At 43.7% G+C, this 23,278-nt stretch overlaps 1 protein-coding gene across 1 annotated transcript in view; it reads left to right on the forward strand.

Annotated features, from left to right (window-relative positions):
* C9H11orf53 (chromosome 9 C11orf53 homolog) overlaps nucleotides 1–23,278 on the forward strand; it is a 245,624-nt gene that overhangs the window by 195,466 nt on the left and 26,880 nt on the right. The window contains 5 exon segments of the mRNA XM_032356730.1: nucleotides 968–1,046; nucleotides 4,210–4,307; nucleotides 6,496–6,676; nucleotides 13,237–13,501; nucleotides 16,356–16,468. Coding sequence (XP_032212621.1) covers nucleotides 16,459–16,468 — 10 coding nt within the window. The 5' untranslated portion in view covers nucleotides 968–1,046; nucleotides 4,210–4,307; nucleotides 6,496–6,676; nucleotides 13,237–13,501; nucleotides 16,356–16,458.

Genomic DNA, 23,278 nt, shown 5'->3' on the forward strand with positions numbered 1-23,278 from the left:
CGTCAATTCCTCTTGGCAACAAGATTGGAGACCTTAGATGACTTAAGAATTTAGAATAATCACTCAGCAATACAAATGCTTTCCACAGAGGAAGAAAGAAAGATGTTTGGCTGTTATTCAGCTAATTGTATCAGTGTTAGACATCTAAGCTTAAAATCTGCATGAAATTAATTCATGTGAGGAATCCCTTATTCTTGGGTATTTAATATTGATCGCAATTACCAAAGAGCAGTCAAACCCCCACTACACTTTGTACTATATGGAAACAATCTTATGCAAGTACAAATCTCTGAAAGGGTTCAGGGGGAAAAAAAGTAATTTGTTTCTACACCTGGCCTTACTTAAGGAGAGCAATGCTTTATTTATTCAACATCATTGTGAAATGAAGTGTTTCAAATAATTTTACGCCTTTAAGTGCCAAGACTTTTTTTTTTGTTCTTAATAATTTTAACCACTTGGATTGAAATCACTTTTAGAAAGCTGTTACACATGGGGATGATTTTTCTCCCCTTTCTTAATACAGAAGACAGAATATGCTTAAGGTTTTCATGTTAACCTAGGGTCAAGATCAGTTAGGCTTCCTAATCCCATTTTGTCATATAATCCCAGAGTCCCCTTGTCCACCATTGTCTCCCAGAAATACACATGGTAGTGGCCCTTGGGGATGCCCCATGGTTGGAGCGTGTCTTCTCCAGAAAATTGCTCGTGTTCATAAGCACTGAAGCCATGACTTCGGTTATCTTCCCTGTGCCTGAGTCACATCTATTCATAAACACACAGATATCAATACCCCTTGATGCCCAGGATGCTTCTGACTGATCTTGTCCATATTTCAATAATTATCATCACCAAAATCAATAGCAGCCATCTGTGTGTAAGGACGGTTGATCCCGGCAGTAAATGACTATAGGGCTGGGGGTCTGAGTTGTTGTATCTGTTTTAAGCTCATGTCCTCCTTTTCTTGCAGGGTGTCAGCCTCCAGCAACGGCCTCTCACCCCCCTTTCCTAATTTGCTGATTTTCATCCATCCAGGACTAAGAAATTAGGTAATGTATTCTAAAAGAACAAAGCCAGTCCTGACAGGGTAGAGTCTTTCCTCTGAGGGAAGTGTGCAAGCCTGGGTGTGTGTGTGTCTATTTATCACTGCATGTTATCATTTTGTCTCTGATATTGAAGTGAGAGAAGAGATAGAAAATACCTTTAAAGTACTTGTTCTATTCAGAGTAAGACATAACCAATGTTAGAGCCACAATTTGGGAAAATTGCAAGGCCTGAGGAATGGCTGGTAATTAAAAGGCTATAATGTTATTAAGGAAATCTGAAGTATATACTTTTAAAGAGAACAAAACAGAAACATTATTTGGAACTACTCACATTGTATTTGCGTTATATCTATAAAACATTAAGAAAAGGAAATTCAGCATAATTCCTTCCTAAGTGTGGCACCAGTAACATAATTCTTTCCTAAGTGTGGCACCAGTAACACCATAACATTTATAATTTTTTATACTTGATGATACATTTCAAGTATTTACATGTTAGAAATACTTGCAGTGTTTGAGCATACATGATTTGACCCATGCTAACCCAAGTGCATGAAATAACTATTTAAATGCTATGCGAGTTCTAATGTATTTATGTGTTGGACACATGTGTTCAATAGGCCCATTTAGTGGGATCTCACTGAAACTCAACTTTATTTTTATCTCCCCAAAGCCCTTTGAAACTATTCAGTGAATGAAGTTTTGCCCCTGCACTAGATAAAAACTCAGCAGGTCACCTGAGTTTTGTATTCATTCTAAGGTAACAGACACTGCCATAGTCACTTTAACAAAATACAGTCAAATTTCAAAAGTAAGAGTCCAGGTCAGGACATTAACCAGTACTCAATCTCCACTCAAGCTTACACGTGTACCTTATACTCATCTAGTCCCTCCTAAGGACAGGTACTGTGATTCCACCTAAGAAATGAAAAGCTACAATAATCAAAACAGCATGGTGCTAGTGAAGGAACAAGAACATAAAGATCAGAACAGAATGGCAAGTCCAGAAACAGACCCAAACAAATGTAGTCAACTGATCTCTGAAATACAAGCAGCAGTTCAATAGAAAGAGGATAGTCTTTTCAACAAATGGCACTGGAACCATTAGATGTACACGCACGCGTGCGCACACACGCACACACACACACACGCACACACACCCACTCACACATGCACAAGGCGTGCACAGACCTTTTATCTTTTACTCAGACCTAGACACAGACCTCCCGTCTTTTACAAAAATTGACTCAAGAATAGACCTAAACGTAAAATGGCAAAATACAGAATTTCTGGAAGAAAACAGTAGAAAATCTAGATGACCCTGAGTTTGGCAATGAATTTTTAAATACTGAATCCAAAGCAAAAATCCATGAAAGAAGAACTTGATGATAAGTTAGAACTTACTAAACCTAAAAACTTTTGCTCTGTGAAAGACACTCTTAAGAGAATGAAAAGAGAAGCCAAAGATTGTGGAAAACAAATCTCTGCAAACACTATCAGATAAAAACTTTGTGTTCAAAATAGAAAAAAAAATTCTTAAAACTCAACAATAAGAAAACAAACAATCCAAGTAGAAAATGGGCAAAATATCTGAGCAGACACCTTACCAAAGAAGACATATGGATAGAAAATAAGCATAGGAGTTCAACTTTCTTTGTCATGAGGAAATTGCAAATTAAAATAATGAGATTTAACCAAACATCTATTAAAATGGCTAAAATTCAAAAAACTGACAATACCAATTGCTGACAAGGATGCAGAACAATAACAACACTTATTCATTGTTGGTGAGAATGCAAAATTGTAGAGCCACATGGGAAGACAGTTTGGCAGTTTCTTAGAAAGCTAAATATAGTTTTTTTTATACACTTACATATTTACCCAACTGATTGGAGAAATGTACGTCTACACAAAGATCTGCACACAAATGTTTATAGCACTTTTTTTTAAGATTTTATTTATTTTTTTGACAGACAAAGATCACAAGTAGGCAGAAAAGCAGGCAGAGAGAGAGGGAGGAAGGAGGCTTCCTGCTGAGCAGAGAGCCCGATGTGGGGCTCGATCCCAGGACTCTGGGATCACGACCTGAGCTGAAGGCAGAGGCTTAACCCACTGAGCCACCCAGGTGCCCCGTTTATAGCACTTTCATTTATACTTGTAAAAATCGAAAGTAACCAAGATGTCCTTCCATAGGTAAATGGATAACTAAACTTTGTAACATCTATACAATGGAATACTATTCAATGATAAGAAAAAATGAGCTATCAAGACACAAAAAGACATGGGAGAATCTTAAATGCATATAACTAAGTGAAAGAAGCCAGTGTGAAAAGGTTATATTCTGCCTGACTCCAGTTACATATTTTTTTCTCATATCTCATTCTGGTAAACAGCATTTTGTATCTTAATGCCTTCATAGAAACTTCAATGTTAATGTCCTGCTATCAATTTATGTAAGAACTTATTCATAGGCCAAGAAATATTTATCTATAAGATAATTCTAAACATAAACCTGCTAACTTTATATGTTTACATGAGCCAGATTACAGTTGACCCTTGAACAACCCAGGTTTGATCTGTATCCACCACGTATCCACTTACACGCAGATTTTTTATGGTACGGTATTATAAATCTATTTTCCTTATGATTTTCTTAACATTTTCTTTTCTGTAGCTTCACTTATTGTAAAAATGTCATATATAATACATGTAACAAAATAGGTGTTAATTGACTGTTTATGTTATCGGTAAGGCTTCTGGTCCACAGTAGGTGATTAGTGGTTAAATTTGGGAGGAGTCAAATTTATACCAAATTCTCTGCTGGGCAGGGGTCGATGCCTCTAACCCCATGTTGTTCAAGGGTCAACTGTAAAAGATCCTCAAGGGCTGTAATCACATCTTCTACTACTTTGTAGCATACATACATACACAAACACATTCTTGCATGAAGAATGTCCTTTTTATCCCAAAATCGACTCAATAAATCCTGGTACCTGACTTGTTGATGATATTTCTGTGTATACTTAATTCTGCAAAAGCAATCAAGCCTGAGTCTGTCATTGGGACACATAATTTGAAGCCAGAGCTTGAATTTCTGAGTTGCCAGCTAAATCACGGGTTGATTACTTGAAAAGCTGGCATTGGCTAATACAACTTTCGTTAACAGAAAGACCCAGATCAGACAGTCAACGCTGAAGATCAACAGGATGACCAATGCCACAGTCAGAGTCAAGTGAACGTGCAAAGAACTATCATAAGACCCAGGTAAGATATTATCTATAAAATATAATCTGTAACATTACCATTTTTAGTTGAGAGTTTAGCCCCTCTAGAATTAGCAGACACGGAACTTAAAACTCAGGTGAAATGCATCATTTTTACCCACAAGCTAGCAAACCAGCTCAGCTCATCTTGAAGTATCCATAAGATAATTCTAAACATAAACCTGTTTATGTTTAGTGGAACTTCGGTCTTGGTTTCCTTGGGTCAAAGGGAGCTCCAACAGGTTCTAAACAGTTCCTCTTCCGTGGGGGATGAAGTGGTTTTTTTTTCCCTTTATAACCCCTTCTCTCACAAGGTGTCCCAGATTCTTCACCTTCTGTTCACAAGGCTTGCAGGATGCAGGACTGTGGGACCACCGGCTGTGCATAAGCAGTGGGCGGATTCATGGATGACAAGGACCAACCATTGGCTCCCTCCAGAATGCTCCCCAAACCTGGGTGTCTTCCCCTCCCCCTTTCAAACACGTCTAACTCTCTAATCTGCCTAGTCCCTCCACCTCCTCTTCCCTTTCCTCTGCCTCCAGGCTTACTTTGCCTTTTGGGGGTGGAAACTCTAGCTAAATATAAGTTTGCAGGGGAGTCTCCTCTTCCTGAAATAGGCCAGCAGCTCTTTTAATCTTTGTTTCTGCTTCTGTGTGGGAGGGGGAGGGGAAGACAGCCCCCTGGGCACCAGTGAGAGAGCAGAGGGAAAAAGATATACTGAATTTATATCAGAAAACACAGATTTAACACTGTGAGATCTAGCCCTGCCATAAATCCTTTCCGACTAGTGTCCTTTCCTTTTCCCAAAGTCCGCTGTTCCTAGTCACCTCCCGTGCTGTGTCCTTAAACAGCAAAATGGGTTGAAAACAAACCGTGACAGTGTGAAAATATTTCACCAAGGCAGACAGCAGAGCCGAACAGGCAGAGCAAAGGTCTTGGCCTAACAGGGGTATTTAGTAAGTTAGGCTAAGTTGAGGTTATGGTCAGGGGCAATGAGAAGGGGAATATTAGTCTAGCAGAACTCAAGTCAAAACTGATGGCCAATGACCAGGCAAGGAAAGCCTCATAGGCTGAGAGAAGGCGTGCCGAGTGTCCAGGCAAAAGTGATGACCAACACAAGGTAGGTGCCTTTTTCCTGACTTGGTCGCGAGGGTTAAGGGATGGTTACTCAAGTTTTGTAGCAATCATTAGTCCTAAGAGAACGAATTGAAACTCTAGATCCTGAGTATTTGGACTGAACCAATCCAAATGGACGTAGATTCTAGAATAACTCCAGAGATGTTCTGATAATGTAAGCCTGCTCTGAGGAATGTTTAATTGACATGAGTTTCAGAAGCTTGGTGGGTGCTGAGCCTACTCTAACAAGAGAAGTTCAGGCCAATAATCCCTTTTTTTTTTTTTTAAATTGCAGTACCATTGACACACAATCAATAATCCTTAATCCTAACCCTCAACTCTTACCTTATAGTGTGTGGAAATCTATTAAGACCTGGAGACTGTCTTCCCCTCCCCAACCAAGTGGCCTTTTATAATTTGCTTTTGATTAAGATATTGATGCTAGGAAAACTTTGTGTCTTATAACAGAAACTTTTGTCGTTTCCTGCTAATAAAGGAATCTCTAAATATCTGTCTTAGAGATGCCTCTATCTCTTTTAGGACAAACCATTTCTAAAGGGCTTGTAATTAGTATATTACTCTGTCTCCTCAACTCTAACCTCAAACTGATTTGCATATCACATCTCCGCCCATCAGCATGGTTTTAACCTGAGACCCAAGGTGAGGGCCTGGGAAACACTAAGCCGCCTTCTCGGGCCCTCCAGGGCATGGCCTCTCCAGTATGCTGGCAGGAGGGAGGCAGAGAAAGGGGTCTGTCATTGAACTGGTCTCGGTGCTTCCTCTCCTCAAAGGCTGTTCCTTTTCTTGGGGTGATACCCACTAGCTGTAGACACCCCCCATGTGGTTGGTCTTCAAACCCCTGTTCTTCAAAAAGCCCATGTGGGAGCTCTGGCTGCTCTGACTAGGGAGACCCGACCCTGCCTCCACCTCTTCCCCCGGCCTCTTTTCTCCCTCATCCCCACCCCTGCCACCCACAGCTTGCACATGCAGAGGACGAGCAGACCCTGTCACAGTGCCATGCTCCCCTCTCAGAGGTAGCTCTTTTAAGTGACGCAAGCACGCTTGCCTTCCAGGGTGTTCTCCAGGCCCACAGGAGGCACGTGTGTCCTCACCACGGCCATACGTCTCAGCACCCGCATCTCCCAATCCTTGTTCCACTGTTCCAGTGAGGTCAGATGGGACCAGCCAGTGCACATCAGCAAGTCACCCGCTTGGAGTCCAGGATGCCCACCTCCCCTTCTCCAGCTCCTACAGGTAATTTCCTGGGCACCTCTGTGACACTGGGCTTGAGGAGGGGAGTGGCATACAAGTCCTCCTTCCCTTGCCCAGAGAACAGAGAGGAAATCACTTCTCAACACAAATACTGCCCAGCTATGGCTTCTGTTCTCTCTTTCTTCACTTCTTAGTGTTCTTGTATAGATGTGGGTACAGGAGGTGGGGGGTGCGGGGCAAGTGGCTGGTGGTGGAGGGACTATTCATTGCTTCCTAGTAAGCCTAGAGGAGATGGCTTCCAGGGGCTTCCACGAGTTGGTGGCTCTCTCCACAATGGCGGATAGTTCTCACCTGTTGTTGTCAGCTGTGGGCCCTAGTTCCCATGCAGGGTATCAGCAAAAAGATCGCTCACAGACTTCAGCAGCCTTCAACAGAAAAATGCTCAAGCTTTAAAACAAATAAACAAACAAACAAACAAAACACACACAATATTTTCAGCACAGAATCCAAGGCACAAATCTTTCTGTCAAGGATGAGAGGGACAGTGCATCTTTTTCGTGTAAGCGCAGAAATCCTCTCTTATCTGAACAGTCATTGTCTTGTGAGCCAGTCAGGAAGGAAGGACTGTGTGCCCAGCTGAAGAAGCCGAACAGCTGCTTGGCGACAGGGAACAGACCCCCAGGACTTCAGGACCCTCCCGTGCCTCCTCTGATACCTGAGGGAGGTCATGCTCGGAATTCCTGAGCCCGTGGAGAATTCAATCTTTCCTCAAACTCCAGTCCCCACTTAAACCCAAATTCGGTGGATAAGCCACTAATTGTGGCTTATCCGAAGGACATAAAACACAGACAATTCAGATAAGTCTGAGGTAAGGAGAATCATTACCAATAGAGAACAGGATATTCCCTCTGTGATTTTCAGAGTAGACCCCTGAGGCGATGTGGGTCTTATCTTACAGCCCTGACAGAGAGAAGAAAGGGCTGGTGTGTCAGAGGCCGGTCCTCTCCCTTCGCAGCTCCACATCCCCACGGTCACCCAAAGCGCGGATGACACTGATGATGGCTTTGCTTTCCCTGCTGTTCACTAGGAGCAGAGGGCGGCTAGAAGACACACGCTCCAGGAATGGTGTCCCAACAGCTAGAAAACACATTAGCCGGTATGTGGCCGAAAGAGCCATTGAATAAATGTTTTTAAAGAAACTGACTTCAAAAGTTTTCTATCAACCAGAGGGCCCAAAAATGTGAAGAAAAATACCAAGCTAGATACACAATAGTCACAGAGAGAAGTGCCCAGGGCTGGCTGACAGGGGCAGGAGGACCATCCTTGAGCTGGAGTCGTGGCCCATGGTCTGGGCTCTCTGCCTCCAAGGGCACAGACAACCAGAAGCTCAAGAGCAAACGAGCGGGCTCACTGCCTTCCACCAGCCCAGCGCTCAGAGGTAGGGCTCGCCCAGCCCTAGGAGCAGGAGGCTCACCAAAGTCCCCTCTTGGAGAAAAGACTAGAAAAGATCTCTCACCAGAGCCAGCAAGTTGGCAGATCGAAGCTACCAAAAACTGAAGTTTGCTTGGTTTGATCTAGTACCTAACTAGACAGTGTTAATAAAGAAAAGCTACAGTACCGCAGTGTCACAGTCCTGCAGCAGGTCGCTTTCTTTATCCCCATTTTATAGATGAGCAGACTGAGGCAGGGAGAAGTTACGTGACTTGCCTGTGTTGACATTGTTTATAAGTGGAGTCAGGTCTAAATCTGATCCAATAAATGTAGAGCCCGTGCTCTTAACCACTTGGTTTTGCTGTCTCTCCTGAACAAGGGAAGAGTTCCCACCCAGGGACTACCCAAAGAAAGAGGGCTCCTCCTGAATGTGCTATTTCCTACTCCCATTAGCCCCAAAGGGCAGGTGGAATGAGTCGGGGGGTAAAGATGGAGAAGTTGGGAAATGGTCTCCTTCTTCCAGGCAGTCGTGGAAGGAATATATGGGTTGACTTCCAGGGTTTTCAGGAAGAAAAGAATAACATTCCTTCCATCTCCCCTCAGTTGCCCACCCCTCCACCCCCCAAACCCTTGCTCATAAACCCAGCAAGAGCCAGCCCTTCGGTGAGTGACTGATAGGGTTGAAGCACCACCTAGTGGCATAAACTGAAAATACCCCCAAAGGATGTCCCTTGAGAACCAGACACAAGGAGGGAACCGTGATCTGTCCCAGGAAGGAAAAGGGAACTAGAAAGCAAAAATTACCACCGCTCAAAGACTTTCTGCCTTCCCTGTAGCCCATAGGCACACATCATTAAAAGGCAATTTTTTGCCAGCCTGTGCAAGGGTTTACCCAGCATATTGGGAAAAAAGAAAGAGCTAGAATCCAGGAGACCTAAACCCCAGACCTTGGCCATTTACTGTCCAACAAATGGGAAAACCGAGTCTCCTAAGATCTCTCCCCAAGACCGTGGCCCCCTGCATATCTGTGGGTCGCATTCAGCATCTGGGGGAGACTCAGTAGAGAGGTTAGTGACAACGAAGGAGCTGGGAAAGAAAGGGAACATGGGAAAGAGAAGGCTCTTTCTTCTCAAAGAAGAGCTTCTGCCGAGTTTATGCAGAAAGCTCCAAGTCACAGATGGGAGGAAACCTCCAAGTGACAGACGGGAAAGCAGAGGGCACTACTGCAGGAGGGACCCTCCTTCCTTGTCATTCCAGGATTTGTTAGTGGGTGTCCATCTCTTGTCCCTTACTTCGCACATGTTAAGGAGCCTTCCAAGGGGAACAGACCAAGTGGGAGCACGTTGCCCACACGCCCCTGCAGGAGAGGGTTTGGCAGGTCAGCTCAATGCCCCCAGCAGAGCTCTAGTGTAGATCAGGTTCGTGGAAAGAAGGGACAACTAGGAGGTCCGGTCTGAGGGAACGGGATATAGGGACATCTTCTAGAGCACTGAGCAGTGTTCATGACAATTTGGTGCCTGGTACAGCGGAGGCTGATAACTGGTGAAATCAGTGCGGAGAGGTTGGGCCCTGGCCCAGGAAACCAGCCTGCTGACTGGGCTCTCTCCACCCTGCCTCTAGAAATTTAGGGGATGGAGAAATTCAAAGCAAAGGATCAGACAGGAGAGGTCTGCACAGACCACAGGAAGCAGCCGAATGCAGTGTCTGTCAATGCCAGGTTCAGCCATGGTCTGTTTACACAGATTAGTCCCAAGGCCATTTAGGTTAACATTGAGCTTGGTATAATAGACTCTTTGACTCATAGGACCTAAGGTTCTGGTACATTTTCTCAGGATGAGCCTCCAAATGATCATTTTAGTCCCTGGGCTTTATTATATATACCTACTCTCAGGTACCCCAGGACAAGCCCAAGACTCACACCTAAGCAGAGGATAATATTTCCCTTATTTGAGCCTTGAAAGTTATTGCCCTTTGGCACAGCTGAACTGGCATCATCCAACTCTTCACCTTCCTGTTAATCTCTCTGCTGGAGTTCCTGAAGCTCCAGGCTCCCCGACTCCATTCTCTCTCATCTATTTTGGTTCACCTTTATTTTCATCTTTCAGTGTTGTTTCTATCACTTGGGTGAAGCATGGCTTCTTCAACTGCTGTTCTAAGCTGAGCTCAGGGTTAGTCTCACCAGTGGTCCTGTGGCCTTACTGGTCAGGGATGTCCCCTCGGGAGCCTCTCCCATCTCCATCTAACCCCTCCCACAGCTGCCAGACCACCATCTCTCCCTATTGCAAAGGCTGAGACAACCAAAGAGCTCCCTAAACTCATTCCAACCTGAGAAGTCACCCCAAGGCCATCATCTGTTTGTCCTGCAGAGCTGGTTTGCATGCCCTGAGATCAGCGAATGGATGAGACTTGCTCTGTAGGGGTCCATGGCATCACCTACTTGTATATGTTCCCTCCTGGATTTGTGTGAAAGACTAAAGTGCTGTAGAAAAGATCTTGAATTCCACTGGCTTAAAAATCAAGTTCGCTTCTCTTTCTTGTTACAGTTCAGAAAAGTGGCAAGCCGTTTGCTGCACACAGTCATTTGAGGACTCTTCTAATTTATTTCTTCCCCATGTTTTTGAGAATTCTTACAGATTCAATAAGTATTTGAGCACTTGCTATTTAAAAGGTGCTGGGTTACATTCTGCAGGAGACACAGTGTGAGCCTCAGAACTCATGATCTAATGAGATGACGAAGCTAGTCAATGAAGAAGTGTGTTCAGAAAAGAGAAACTGTAGAATCTGTAGAATTTGTAGAATCTGTAGGAATGAAAGGAGGGAGGAATCAGAGCAACGGGAAATCCTTCACTGAGGAAGCCTACAGGCTTGAGATTAGGACATACAAAATCTCAGGAGATAAAGAAAAAGAGAACAAAATGTCACCAGGGGAAGAACAGGGGGAGACAAAGCTCAAATGTAATGAAACATGGAAAAACCAGGAAGCAGTGAGCATGAGAGTTTAAGGTCCAAACCTAACAAGATTCCAAGGGGGAGGGCAGAGCCCCTGCAGAAGACCAGATGAGGAACCTGTCCTACATTGGTGGGCTATTAGGTATCTTTTGGGATTTGAGGCTGGGGATGAATGAGCGTAACTCTGAGGTTGGTTGAAATCGATGGAGTGAAGGGGTAAGCTATGGGTGGAGAAACACCCAGAAAGCCAACACAACAGCCAGGGAGGAGAAAACGGGCTAAAACAGGCTAAAAGTACAGAGAAGGAGCCTGAAGGGAACCCACAAAGGAGGCGGGACTGACAAGACCTGGCAACTGGTTGAACGCACAGGGCACAGTGTCAATGACACACAAAATCGTGGAGTGTCTTAGAGTCACCAGTGCTTAGCTTCAGTGAAATAAGATACTTTGTCCAGATAGATGCAAAGACCCTCTCGTCGCTGCAGGCTATCTATCAGGAACTCCCATGACCCCACCCTTGGATTTACTAATTTGCTAGAAAGGTTCACAGAACCCAGGGAAACAGTGTACGTGCCATTCCTGATTTATTGTAAAGGATGCAACTGTGGAACGGTCAGATGGAACAGGTGCATGAGCCGAGGAGTGGGGAGGGTTTGTGCCTGCTCTGCGGTCCCCTCCTCCGGGCACCTCGATGTGTTCACCGGCCCTTCAGCTTCCCGGACCACGTAAGTTAGGGATTTCCATGGAGATATCATTATGTGGGCAAGACGGGTTATTAACTCAGTCTCCAGTCCCTCTCCCCTGCCCAGAGGATGGAGTGTGGAGCTGAAAATTCCAAGCTTCTCATCATGTCTTGGTCTTCCCAGTGACCAGTCCCCATCCTGAGAATATGCAGGAGGCTACCAGGTATCACCTCGAGTAGAGCAAAAGATGTTCCTGTCATCCAGCAAATTCCAAGGGATTTAGGAGCTCTAGGCCAGGAACTGCAGTCAAAGACCAATATTAGAAAAAAGCAAAATGCTCCTAGCACCCCTGTCAGTCAGGAAATAACAAAGGTTTGAGGAGCTCTGTGTTAGAACCCAGGGCAGAGACCAAATACATATTTCGCCTTATGTCACAGTACCATTTTTTTTTCCTCCATTTAAGAAGCATGTGTTGCTAGCACATTTCTCCTCTGTCTCCCAGTAGAAGCCTCCCTGGCCCCTGTAATAAAGGGGCCCCTGGGCTCCTATGCATTATGTCAATGGAGCTCGAACACTGAATCACCTGCTCCCTTCAACCATCCCTCAAAGAAAGGCCAGAGAAATAGGGAAGTCCTGGAATAAAGGAAACAGGGGGTGCCTTGGTCCCCACTCTGGCCTGCCTGCTCTGGGGTCCCTCACACCTGCCACATACACCCACCAGAGCTACCTTATAGCAAATTTATCAGCAAAGTCCCTGCCAAGTTGTCAGGAGCTACCCAACCACACAGCAGGTGCCCAGCCCTGGAGTGAATAAAAAAGCTGATACAGAAACATTGTGGTTGGAATATCTGAGGGGTGTTCCCGATACAAGATAAAGGAGACAAATACTAATCGTGCCTGTGCTATGTGGATTTGTGTTTATTCTACCAAAACATACCCTTGTTTCACCCCCCTTAGCGGGCCACCCCCAGACCATCATCAGACCTCGCTTGGACCCAACAACCTGCTTCTGTCCATGCCATGTTTCTGAGGCCACCAGCAACTGAAGCAAACACAGAAAAAGCTTATCGCCAACCCGCACCCTTCCAGCAACAACCATCCACTCCCATCTGCAAAGACTTGTTTCCTCGGAATAAGAAAACAACCTTTCTGGGAACTTTCTAAAAAGTGTGTTTAATTCTATGTAAACAGTTCTGGAGTTGTATGCAAATACAGCAAGCGTCCAAAATAAAGGGTATTTTAAAGCAGAAGCAAGTATCTGTTGCAAAAGAAAGCATTCTAGCTTTTCCAATGACATCTAATATCCGAAATGCCACTGCAGGATTCTGGACATTTCTACATGAACTTTGCTCTAGAAAATCATTATGTTGTTGAGTTATGAGTATGGGACCCCCTACAGGGAGATGTTTACAAACTCCAGCGGTGTGTTCAGCTCATGGAAAAAGAGAAGTGTACTCGTAGTGACATTTCTTTACCGTGCAAAATAAGGGGACCCCCTCTGATACACTTTATGTTTTTTGTCTTGCTGCTTGTCCCCAGAAACTGTTGTTTCTGATGGATTTTACAACCAGGTTCTGCATGGCCGAGACCTACCATAGCGGCAACCTACCCTTGCAACCAGTCACCGTCTACACAGCTGAGTGCCGTGGGGATATGGAGAAGAAGAGAAAGACAGCCTGGTCGGGGATGAAGGAGGAATATGCAAACCACTGACTGGCATGGAAAGCAGCATGAAATCAGTGCCATTAGAGAGATTCAAGCGAGAAGCACCATGAAATGAGCCGTTAAATCTGTCTTGGCAAAGGTAGCCTTGGTGTTGAATCTTGAAAAACTTGTAGAATTTCAATCACACAAAGTGAGGGAAGGGTGCTTGGATTTGAGAGAATATACCATGAGCAAAGGTAGACAAATGGAAATGCCGATGACTTATTTGAACACCGACCATTATAGTGAGAGCAGGGGTCCCCAACCTTCAGTATTTATGAAGAATCGCATGGGGGCAGGGAGCTCGCTTAACATGAAGGATGGCCCGGCCTGATCGTCAAATATTCCAACTCAGCAAATCTAGGAGAGACTAGATTTTCTAAGCGTTGCAGGTGATTTTGAGGCAGGTGGCCCAAGATCTCCATGGAGCACTGGAGTAGAGACTGTGAGGAATGCAGACGTGATAGATACAACAAAATGTAGGCCGGACCTGGCTCCTAGGAAGCCTCAAATGCTGTGCTGAGAAAGTTGGGCTCTATCAGCAATGCGTGTTGTAGCAGTGTTTGAAAATGGTTCCATCCTTCTCGAAAGGTTTAAAAGCTTCCAGTGCAATGTTGACAAGAATCAACATGCTTGGGGAATTCATTGCAGAAATAGTAGAGTTCCCTTAAGAGTGCTTACTTTATTTTACGATGTTACTATGGAGCTATTCAGTTAGAGGAGTAAGAAAGAATGAGTTGGGGTGACCCCTGCCTGGAAAAGAGCGCAAATCGCGGGGCTGTAGGATCATGTGGCAATGGCTCTTCCTCGTCTCATTCACTTAAAGGAGTAAAGGAAACAGGTGCTAGACACTGGGGAATTGAAACAGATTTTGTCCTTTTGGTTTTGTTTTAGAAATAGAGACCCCGAGAGGCGTATTCTGTCCATAAGAGAAGCACAGATACAAAGTTCATATCTCTGTATTAGAACACTCTAGAAACTCATTTATACTACAGGTGCTCTTCCAAAGGATGTGGTCTCAAACCTTGTGGTCTCGGAACTTCTTTACTCTCTTACAAATAATTGAAGACCCTGCTTTTTTAAAGTATGATTTATATCCATATCCATATATATATATGTATATATGTATATACACATATACATATATACATATATATATACATATATATATATCTTATATTGGAAATTTAAGCATTAAGAAAAGATATTTACTATTCATTTAAAGTAACAATGAACCATTACATGTTGATGTAAAAAAAAACCATTTTAATTAAAAATAACTATGCTTCCTAAACAAACAAACAAATTTATTGAGAAGAGTGGCATTATCTTATGATTTGACAAATCCCTCCTGAAAGTCTGGCTTCACAGAAAACAGCTAGACTCTCGCATCTGTTCCTCCATTCATATATCCCAAGTCACCTCGCCCCTAGAAAACTCTTCCGTACATTCATGAGAGAATGAGAGAGTAAAAGGCAAAAAAGTTATTAGTTTCTGAAATTGGTTTACACTTCACAGACCTCCTGAGTGCCCTGGACCACTGGGGACCTCCAGATCCTAGTGATCCGAAATGGGGTAAGAGCCTGTGAGGCAGAGCCAGGGCGGAGAACCACAGGCAATAGCGATTTCAAGCCCTGAAATTCCCAGTCCCAGACCAACCCAGACTGGACTAACTGTTCAGGACTGGGAGACAGAACCAAAGTTAGGTTAAGCAGCAATTCTAGGTCCTTGAAGATGAATAAGGGAAGTGTCAGAAAGTACCTAAAGTTTCCTTGTTTGGGGTTTTTGGTTTTTGTCTTTGGTTGTGCTTTGGGTTTTTTTGTTTTGTTTTTTGTTTTTTGTTTTTTGTTTTTTTACTCTAAAGGAGTTCATGACACTGAATATTCCTCAAAAAGACTGTTTTTTAAAAAGATTAATAAGGGTTTTTTTATTTTATTTTTAGAGGGGGAGGAGCAGAGTGAGAGGGAAAGGGAGAATCTTTTTTTTTATTTGAAATCAATTTAATTAACATATCATGGATTATTAGTTTCTGAGGTAGAACCTGGTGATTCATCGGTCGCATGTAACACCCAGAGCTCATTCCATCAAGTGGCCTCCTTAACGCCCATCACCCAGTGACCCCATTTCCCCACCTACCTCCCCTCCATCGATCTTCAGTTTCTTTCTTATAGTTAAGACTTTCTTATCGTTTGTCTCCCTTTCTGATTTCATCTTATGAGAGGGAGAATCTCATGCTGGGCAGGGAGCCTTACGTGGGGCTCAATCCCATGACCCTGAGATCATGACCTGAGCCAAACCAAGAGTCAGATGCTCAGCTGACTAAGCCAGCCAGGTGTCCCAGTATCTCAGAAACTTCTGAATTAGAATTGGCTGGGGCCGGGCATAGGTATTTTTACCACATCCACTGCTAATTCTGAGGTACTTCCAGGTTTAGGAGCCTCTCGTTTAGATCAGATGTTTATGTTTTATAGATAACAAGAAGGTTATCCAACTGTATTACAATGTATTCATTTTGTATTCATTTTGATTTTTTTCTTCCTAGAATTCTTTCTATATCTGAGAGATACATAGCTTTTAAAAATTATATACCCACAATCTGCGAATTACAGGCATAGAACTTATATTTCCTACCAGGATGTAAGAGCTTTCTCATATGCACTATTTTTTTTTAAACCTCGCTCTAAATTAAAGAAATAGAAAATGCCACTGCTATTCACAAAACAAATAATGGATTCCTTGTTTCCATAATAAACTTTTAAGAGAGTCTGTTCCTAATGGAAACTCATTGTTACTAAATAAAAATCTTCTTGGAGAGGAAAAAAGTACCTTATATATAATCTACATCGGGGATGCAAATTGTAGAGAAACAGACACCAGAGGATTTGCATGTAATCAAATCTAAAGCAAGTCATTGCAGAAGCATCACAACCATGTACAGAAGCCTTTCCCATCAGGATCAGGATTACCTGACCAGAGACCAGGATCCCTTATCAAGGAGAACACGACATTCACATACGACATCGCCGCTAAGAAGGAAATTCACCAGAACCATCCAGAATGGAAAGTGGTGAGTCAATGTCAATTATTACAATGTTTAAAAAAATTTCATAGTCCTTGTGTTTATTTTTGACATCACACAGTCATAACGTGAAGCAAAGAACAAGAACAAATACCCCTAAAATCTGGCTAGAACATGCAGAACTATAAAAACACAGACCAGAGACTGACAATTTAGGACTCTTGGTAACATTTTCATAATTCTAGTCGCTTTGAATTACTAATTGTTGGGTTCAATTCTACAGAATGTTGTTTTTATAAAACAGAAACTTGGGTATTGCAGCATTCCTTTCCATGATGGTGAAATGTGTGAAATGGAACTTCTGGAAAGCTCTCAATTATAAGGGAAGTGCAGGAGAAGAATATATATAAATGTAGAACCTGAAATACCTTTTATTCATGCATCTTGTTTTAGGTTCTTAGTTTAAGAATGAAGGATTTCCCACGTGCTTGGGATAAGGAAGAGCTTCGGCTGTCATTTCACAAAATTCATAGAATTTCATGTCTATAGATCTTTTCCAATTTGTTCACTTTGAGGATACAGGTTTTAGCATGAACATAGAGTAAAACCCACCCCTTCAGGAACAAATTTGAGATAAAGAAAATGAGAATTTTCAGTGTGAATAAATAATGACCGAATATTTCAAAAATGCCTTGTAAAGGAACTTGAAAGAAAAATTAGTATTTTTTAAAATGCCCCAGCTCTTCAAAGTCTGATCTCGAAAAATAAGACGATAGAGCTATCACATAAGAGCCCTGCAGCCTGGAGTGGGTAAATGACAGAAGTGCTAAGTTTTGGATCCAGGTGTGAGACTTCAGGTGGGGGGAGGGTAGCCCTGGCGGGGGTGGGGGGTGCGTTGTGGGTGCCTGCAGTGAGCCAACGAAACCCCCACAGAATCCTAACACACTTAACTAACTTGACCTCACTTTAAAAAGTTTAATCTTTCCAGTGGAAACTTTCATAAATAGTATATATTATTTTCTGCTTAGTAATTAATATTTGCACATTTTATTATTAATCGTGGAACTTGCCTTTCCTGGTATTCTCCTGGAGGTCTCCCATACTGAAACTAGTAGGACATCTACCCCACAGGTCAGAAGTGGAACCACAAACACCAAGCCTCTAGCAGGTGCAGATCGAGCACTTTGTATTCCTATGGGGGCACCTGCCTCCCTTCTCATCCCCAGCAAGGCAGGCAGAGCTGGTCAGCAGGGCAGAGAGGGGCCCTTGGGCGAGAGGGAGGGTAAGCCAACACACCATATTGACACCTGACCATCTGGGACCTCATTCTTGGCCCTTCCCTGACAGGCCAAGACATGGAACAAACATGAACACTGTCCATCAATAACCCGTCATTCAGGATTTTATTCTAATCCGTCTTGAGTGGGAATGTGTGAATCCATACCATGAGGGACTACAATTCAGAGAGACATCACCTATTATCTTACTTTTTCCATTGTCAAATGATGCAACTCAAAACATGAATTGCTCTTTCCTAAAGTTGTGGGAGAGTTTTCGGTTCTATTCTCTTTTTGTTTCAAGCTCTCTCCTTTCCCTTACCGTAGATAGCAAGCACCCTCTTAGGAAATGCAAGGAAGTGTATTTGAATTTAATAACTAGAAACAGTTGATGAATCGCCCACATTTTAAATATTCTATTTCAGGGGCGCCTGGGTGGCTCAGTGGGTTAAAAGCCTCTGCCTTCGGCTCAGGTTATGATCTCAGGGTCCTGGGATCAAGCCCCGCGCCGGGCTCTCTGCTCATTGGGGAGCCTGCTTCCTCCTCTCTCTCTCTGCCTGCCTCTCTGCCTACTTGTGATCTCTGTCTGTCAAATAAATAAATAAAATATTTTAAAGAATATTCTATTTCAGAAGATATGGGTTTGCTGTGATGGAGAAAATATTTAATTTTCAAAAGCAATAGAGCAGCAGCACTCTTAAGCATACTATGGGCTAAATTCTTTATCAAAATAAACAGTGGAAAGGAGAGGATGTGAATGAGACAGTTCTCTGAGTGTACATAGTCACAATACGGCAGTACAAAATTTTTTCCCAAATTCTAAAGGATAAGTTAATTCTTCTTAATAAATTTGCTTGTGCTTTCTCTCCGGAAACACAGGTCTTTGTTTTCTCAACAACTGATCAGAATGCAAGTTTGTATCTAGAGTATTTGAATAAAAACTCTTAAGCAGCTCCTGGTTTATGCAGGTGTGGGTTCTTCAAATAGACACAATGCGCAGAGGGAAAGAAATGTTTGGGGAAAGGAATACTAGTAGATTTTTTAACTCCTCTCTATAAAGTGAGGACAGGACAGGTTAAAGAACTTTCAGATTTCTCAAAGCATAAAGAATACTCTGGGTGATAGTTTAAAGAAATTGTACCAGGTTCCATTGCTTAATTAAAACGTGCTTGGGATTCATTTTTCGTGCTGTGTCAAATGTAAGGACTTGCTTTTTTTGTAGCTTTGTAGCTCTGCTTCAGAGCAGGACACCGACGTCCCTGTGTCCCCATCTCCTTACCGCCCACACCCTCGTGAAGCCCTAGAGAAAGGATTTCATCCATCCCTCTTATGAAAATGCTGTGCCCCACATTCTGAGTATCTCCACCTTTCCAAACCCTATAGTCTTTCTGTGCCTTCATTTTCCTGTAAGTCATTTTATTTACTCCACAAGTATTTATCAAGCATGTACAAGGGGCTGGATTCTTGACAACATCAATAATTCCTTTCTCTATGCTGTCTTTCTGCACTTCCGTGATGCTAATGCTCTGATACATTACATACCTCCATTTCTTTCTTTTTTTTTTAAGATTTTATTTATTTATTTGACAGATGGAGATTACAAGTAGGCAGAGAGAAAGGGGGGGGGGGGGAAGCAGACTCCCTGCTGAGCAGAGAGCCCGATGCGGGGCTTGATCCCAAGACCCCGAGACCATGACATCAGTCAGAGGCAGAGGCTTAACCCACTGAGCCACCCAGGTGCCCCCATACCTCCATTTCCGACCTCTTGTCCCCGTTCCCACCTTCCCAGTCCACCTTCCCCTGGACATCAGAACTGTAGCGGCTTCCAAGGCTCCCTGCTTGGATGTCTAACTTTCTATTGCCACAAAGTCTTCCTTAGAGAACTTTATTTTTATAATTCTATTTACAGTAGTTTAAAAGGAGTTTCTTAGAAGTGCTGGTCAGAGCCCCTATCTTTTTTTTTTTTTAAGATTTTTTATTTATTTTGACAGACAGAAATCACAGGCAGGCAGAGAGAGAGGAAAGGAAGCAGGCTCCCTGCTGAGCAGAGAGCCCGATGCGGGGCTCGATCCCCGGACCCCGGGATCATGACCTGAGCCAAAGGCAGAGGCTTTAACCCACTGAGCCACCCAGGTGCCCCCAGAGCCCCTATCTTGTCTGTAGGGTATTTGAGTCTGATAACACCCCCCACAATCTCAAAGCCAACACGTTCGAAACTGAACTCCTATTTCCGCATGAAAACTGACTCTCTTCCCTGTCTTGACTTTTTTTCTTAATCCTGAAGGTCATTTTTATTGTGTGTATGCGTGTGTGTATGTATGTGTACGTGTATGTGTGTTTTCTTTTGAAAGTTCTCTTAAATCTGTGCTTTCCTGGTCATTTCCACTGTTTCTGGTTAGCCTCTGTTTTACTTTTCCCGTCCGCCCCACTTCCTCATCCCCAACCCTTCCTAGGACTCCAGCCCCAGATTAATCTTCTGAAACGGTATTTTAAGCCTTCCCCCAAAATGACAAAGACACAGTACTCTCCTCTTCAAAATGTTTAGTTAAAAAATCATAACTTTCACCCTCTGGTTTTTAATCTTCAGCATGTGCATTAATCTCAACCCCACATACACAAAAGGATGCTTTCAACAAATAATTACGAGAGCCTACTATACACCAGGTCCCATTCTAGGCATTGGCACTTGAGATGTCTCAGTGAGTGAAAACAAGCAAATATTCCCATCCTCACAGAGCTTACATTCTAGCAAGGAGCAGACAGACAGCAAGCAATGAAACTTAATGAGGAAATTATATAGGTCATTATGAAGTGACAAGTGCTATGCAGAAAGAAAAGGTAAAATGGGGTGAGGGGAATTAGGAATGTTTTATGGGAAAGATGCAACTTTAAATATGTTTGACATTTGAGCCAAGACAGGAAGGGGGCAAGGGCACGTAGCCCTGTGTATAACTGGGGGCAGAACAATCCAGATGGAGCAGACGGCCAGTGCAAATGTCCAAAGGCAGAAGCGGTGTGCTTGGTGCGTTTCAGAGACTAGTGGGAGTACCGTGAGCAAGGGGAGGTGAGCTTGGCAGGATCACGGATCATTCTAGGGAGTTTGACTTTGACCCTGAGCGAAATAGGGAGTCATTGTATTGTCCTGAGAGGAAAAGTGACACAGTTGTGATTTCCTGTCTGGCTGCTGGGCTGACCAGAGACCGGGTCTAGACTGAAGGGGGCTGAAGACTGCTGCAGTAATCTACATGACAGATGACCTGGGATTGAGACCCGAAACTAGCAGTGGATGGGAAGGAGAGTCAGCAGCTTCTGGATCTATTTTGTTGGTAGCCCCATCACGAATTCCTAAAGAATAGTTTGCGAAGCGGGACAGAAAGAGAAAACCCAGGATGATGCTTATAGCTTTGTGACCGAGCACCTAGAAGGGTAGAGATGCCACCAACTGGGAGCAGGGAGGTTTCCAGATAAAGAAAACGTGGAGAGGAGAATAGAGTTCGGGTTTGGACATGAGGAGTTTTCCATGTCTCCTAGACATCGGAGTGAAGATGAATATCTAAGTCTAAAGTCTGGGCTATAGGATATCGATTTGACATTCATGTACGTGGTAGATGGCATTTAAGCCCATCAACTCCATTTATACTTGTTCCTTCCCTTTCCGCATGTGCCTTGTTCCTTCCCACCTCTGCATTTGTTCATGCCATGCCCAATGTCTGCAAGACCTTTGTCCCTGCTCCTAACACATCTACATCCTCCTGCGTCCAACCTGAATCCCATCCGTTCCCACAAAGCGGACACCGACCACCCAAAGTGTGCTCTTCCCTCCCTCCCCTTTCACATGTGAACATCTCATTTCTCTCCTGAAAATAGGATCTCTTTGAGGACATCTGCTATATGTTCTCATCTTATTTTGCATCCCCTGTGGCATTTGGCCCATACTTTGTACCAAGTTGGTGCCAACTGGTACATAAGACTGATTGTTGATGACAAAACTTCAGAAGTTTTGATCTGGTTATTTGCCGTCTCATAAACTTTATCCCTCTATCAGTTACCATGTGGTTATTTGTTAAACTTATTTAAAATAGGTATATTTCTCCTAGGCTTCTTGGCATGCACACAAAGTATGAATGGATGAATCAGATTGAAATCTTCAACTCAAAAGCCCTTCGGGGGAAAAGTGAAGCCAAGCCTGTCTGGAGACAGACAAGGGATCCGGGCTGGACCTCTTCAGCTCCTCCACCTTTCTCTCTCTCAGACCTGTACCCATGCCCACCGCCAATCACCAGCCGTTCCCACTTTTCACTCCACCAGGAATACCCACGTTAGAGTTGGCCCCCACCTGAACAGGAACCCTATGAAGTCCTCCCTGTTATGTGTACCTGTGGTTCTCAAACTTCAGAAAACACTAGAATCACCTGGAGGGCTTATTAAACTATGGTTTGCTGAGCCCCAGCCCTGACGATTCTGATTGAGTACATCTGGAGTAGGGTGTGAGACTCTGCCCATCTAGCAAGTTCCTAGCAGTGCTGGTGCTACTGGTCCAGGGATCATGCTATGAGGATACCTGGGGTGCCTTCTCTCTTTGACCTGTCTCTCTGGCTTTGCCACCTGTCAGTAAGTGTGTTGGGAGTTGGCGTTAGAGGAGTTCCCTATTAGTGCTTGAGTCACTCTCCTATCTAGGTTGCTTCCAGGCACACGGGAGCTGTCTCAGCCATGGATCAGGCCCCCTGGCCACCACAGATCTCTGGTCTTTATCCTCATCTCAGGGATTGAGAGCCAACCTATGCCCTTGCCGCCAATTTCTTGCTTTATCTTCAGCTTCCTTCCATCAAACTCTCCCCTTTCCTAAATCTTTAATTCCTTCCTCTGACCTGTTCAAATATCCTCAAGTCCCTGCCATCCATAAATTGAGAGACATAAAAATATAAGCAAACCTCTCTGACCCTGTAGCTCTCTCCAATTATCATCCAATACCTGCTTCCCTTTCTCATTCAAGCATCAAGAAGAAATCTCTATCCCTGTCTTGACCCTTGACCTGGCTTCTAGCTACACTTCCAAAGTTTCTCTTGCTAAAGTTGACATCAACCACTGAACTGAAAGCAGTGGAAGTCCTGCTGTCCTTATCTTCCTGGACCACTCGCTCCTGCCTTTCATGCTTTTCCCTTCTTTCTTGAAATCTCTTCCCCTGAATTCTGTGGAAGCCTTATTCCGCTGGGTTTTCCTGGTGCTTCTCCAACTGCTTCTTCTACATTATCTTCTTCATTTCTCTCTTCCTCCTCTGACAATGCTTCAAATGAGGATGTTGCCCAGGCTTTCATCTGTAACTTCCATCTTTACCCCAGAGCTTCCCCAACCAGTGTGTTGGGAGTTGGCGTTAGAGGAGTTCCCAAGATGTCGATCCGCTCGGGCCTTGGGAACAGCCTGGCCTGCTTCTCCCAGTGTACGAGACACCTGGTATTGTTCCTATGTGTGCCATCATGTGACCAACCTTTACTCGCCCAGGTAATTCTATCCTCTTTCCTGGTTTCACTACCAGCACATCATGTTGGCTCCAAAGCTTACATACCCAGACCAATTCCATGGG

Source organism: Mustela erminea, chromosome 9, assembly GCF_009829155.1.
Source record: "Mustela erminea isolate mMusErm1 chromosome 9, mMusErm1.Pri, whole genome shotgun sequence".
In the NCBI taxonomy this organism is placed as follows: Eukaryota; Metazoa; Chordata; class Mammalia; order Carnivora; family Mustelidae; genus Mustela; species Mustela erminea.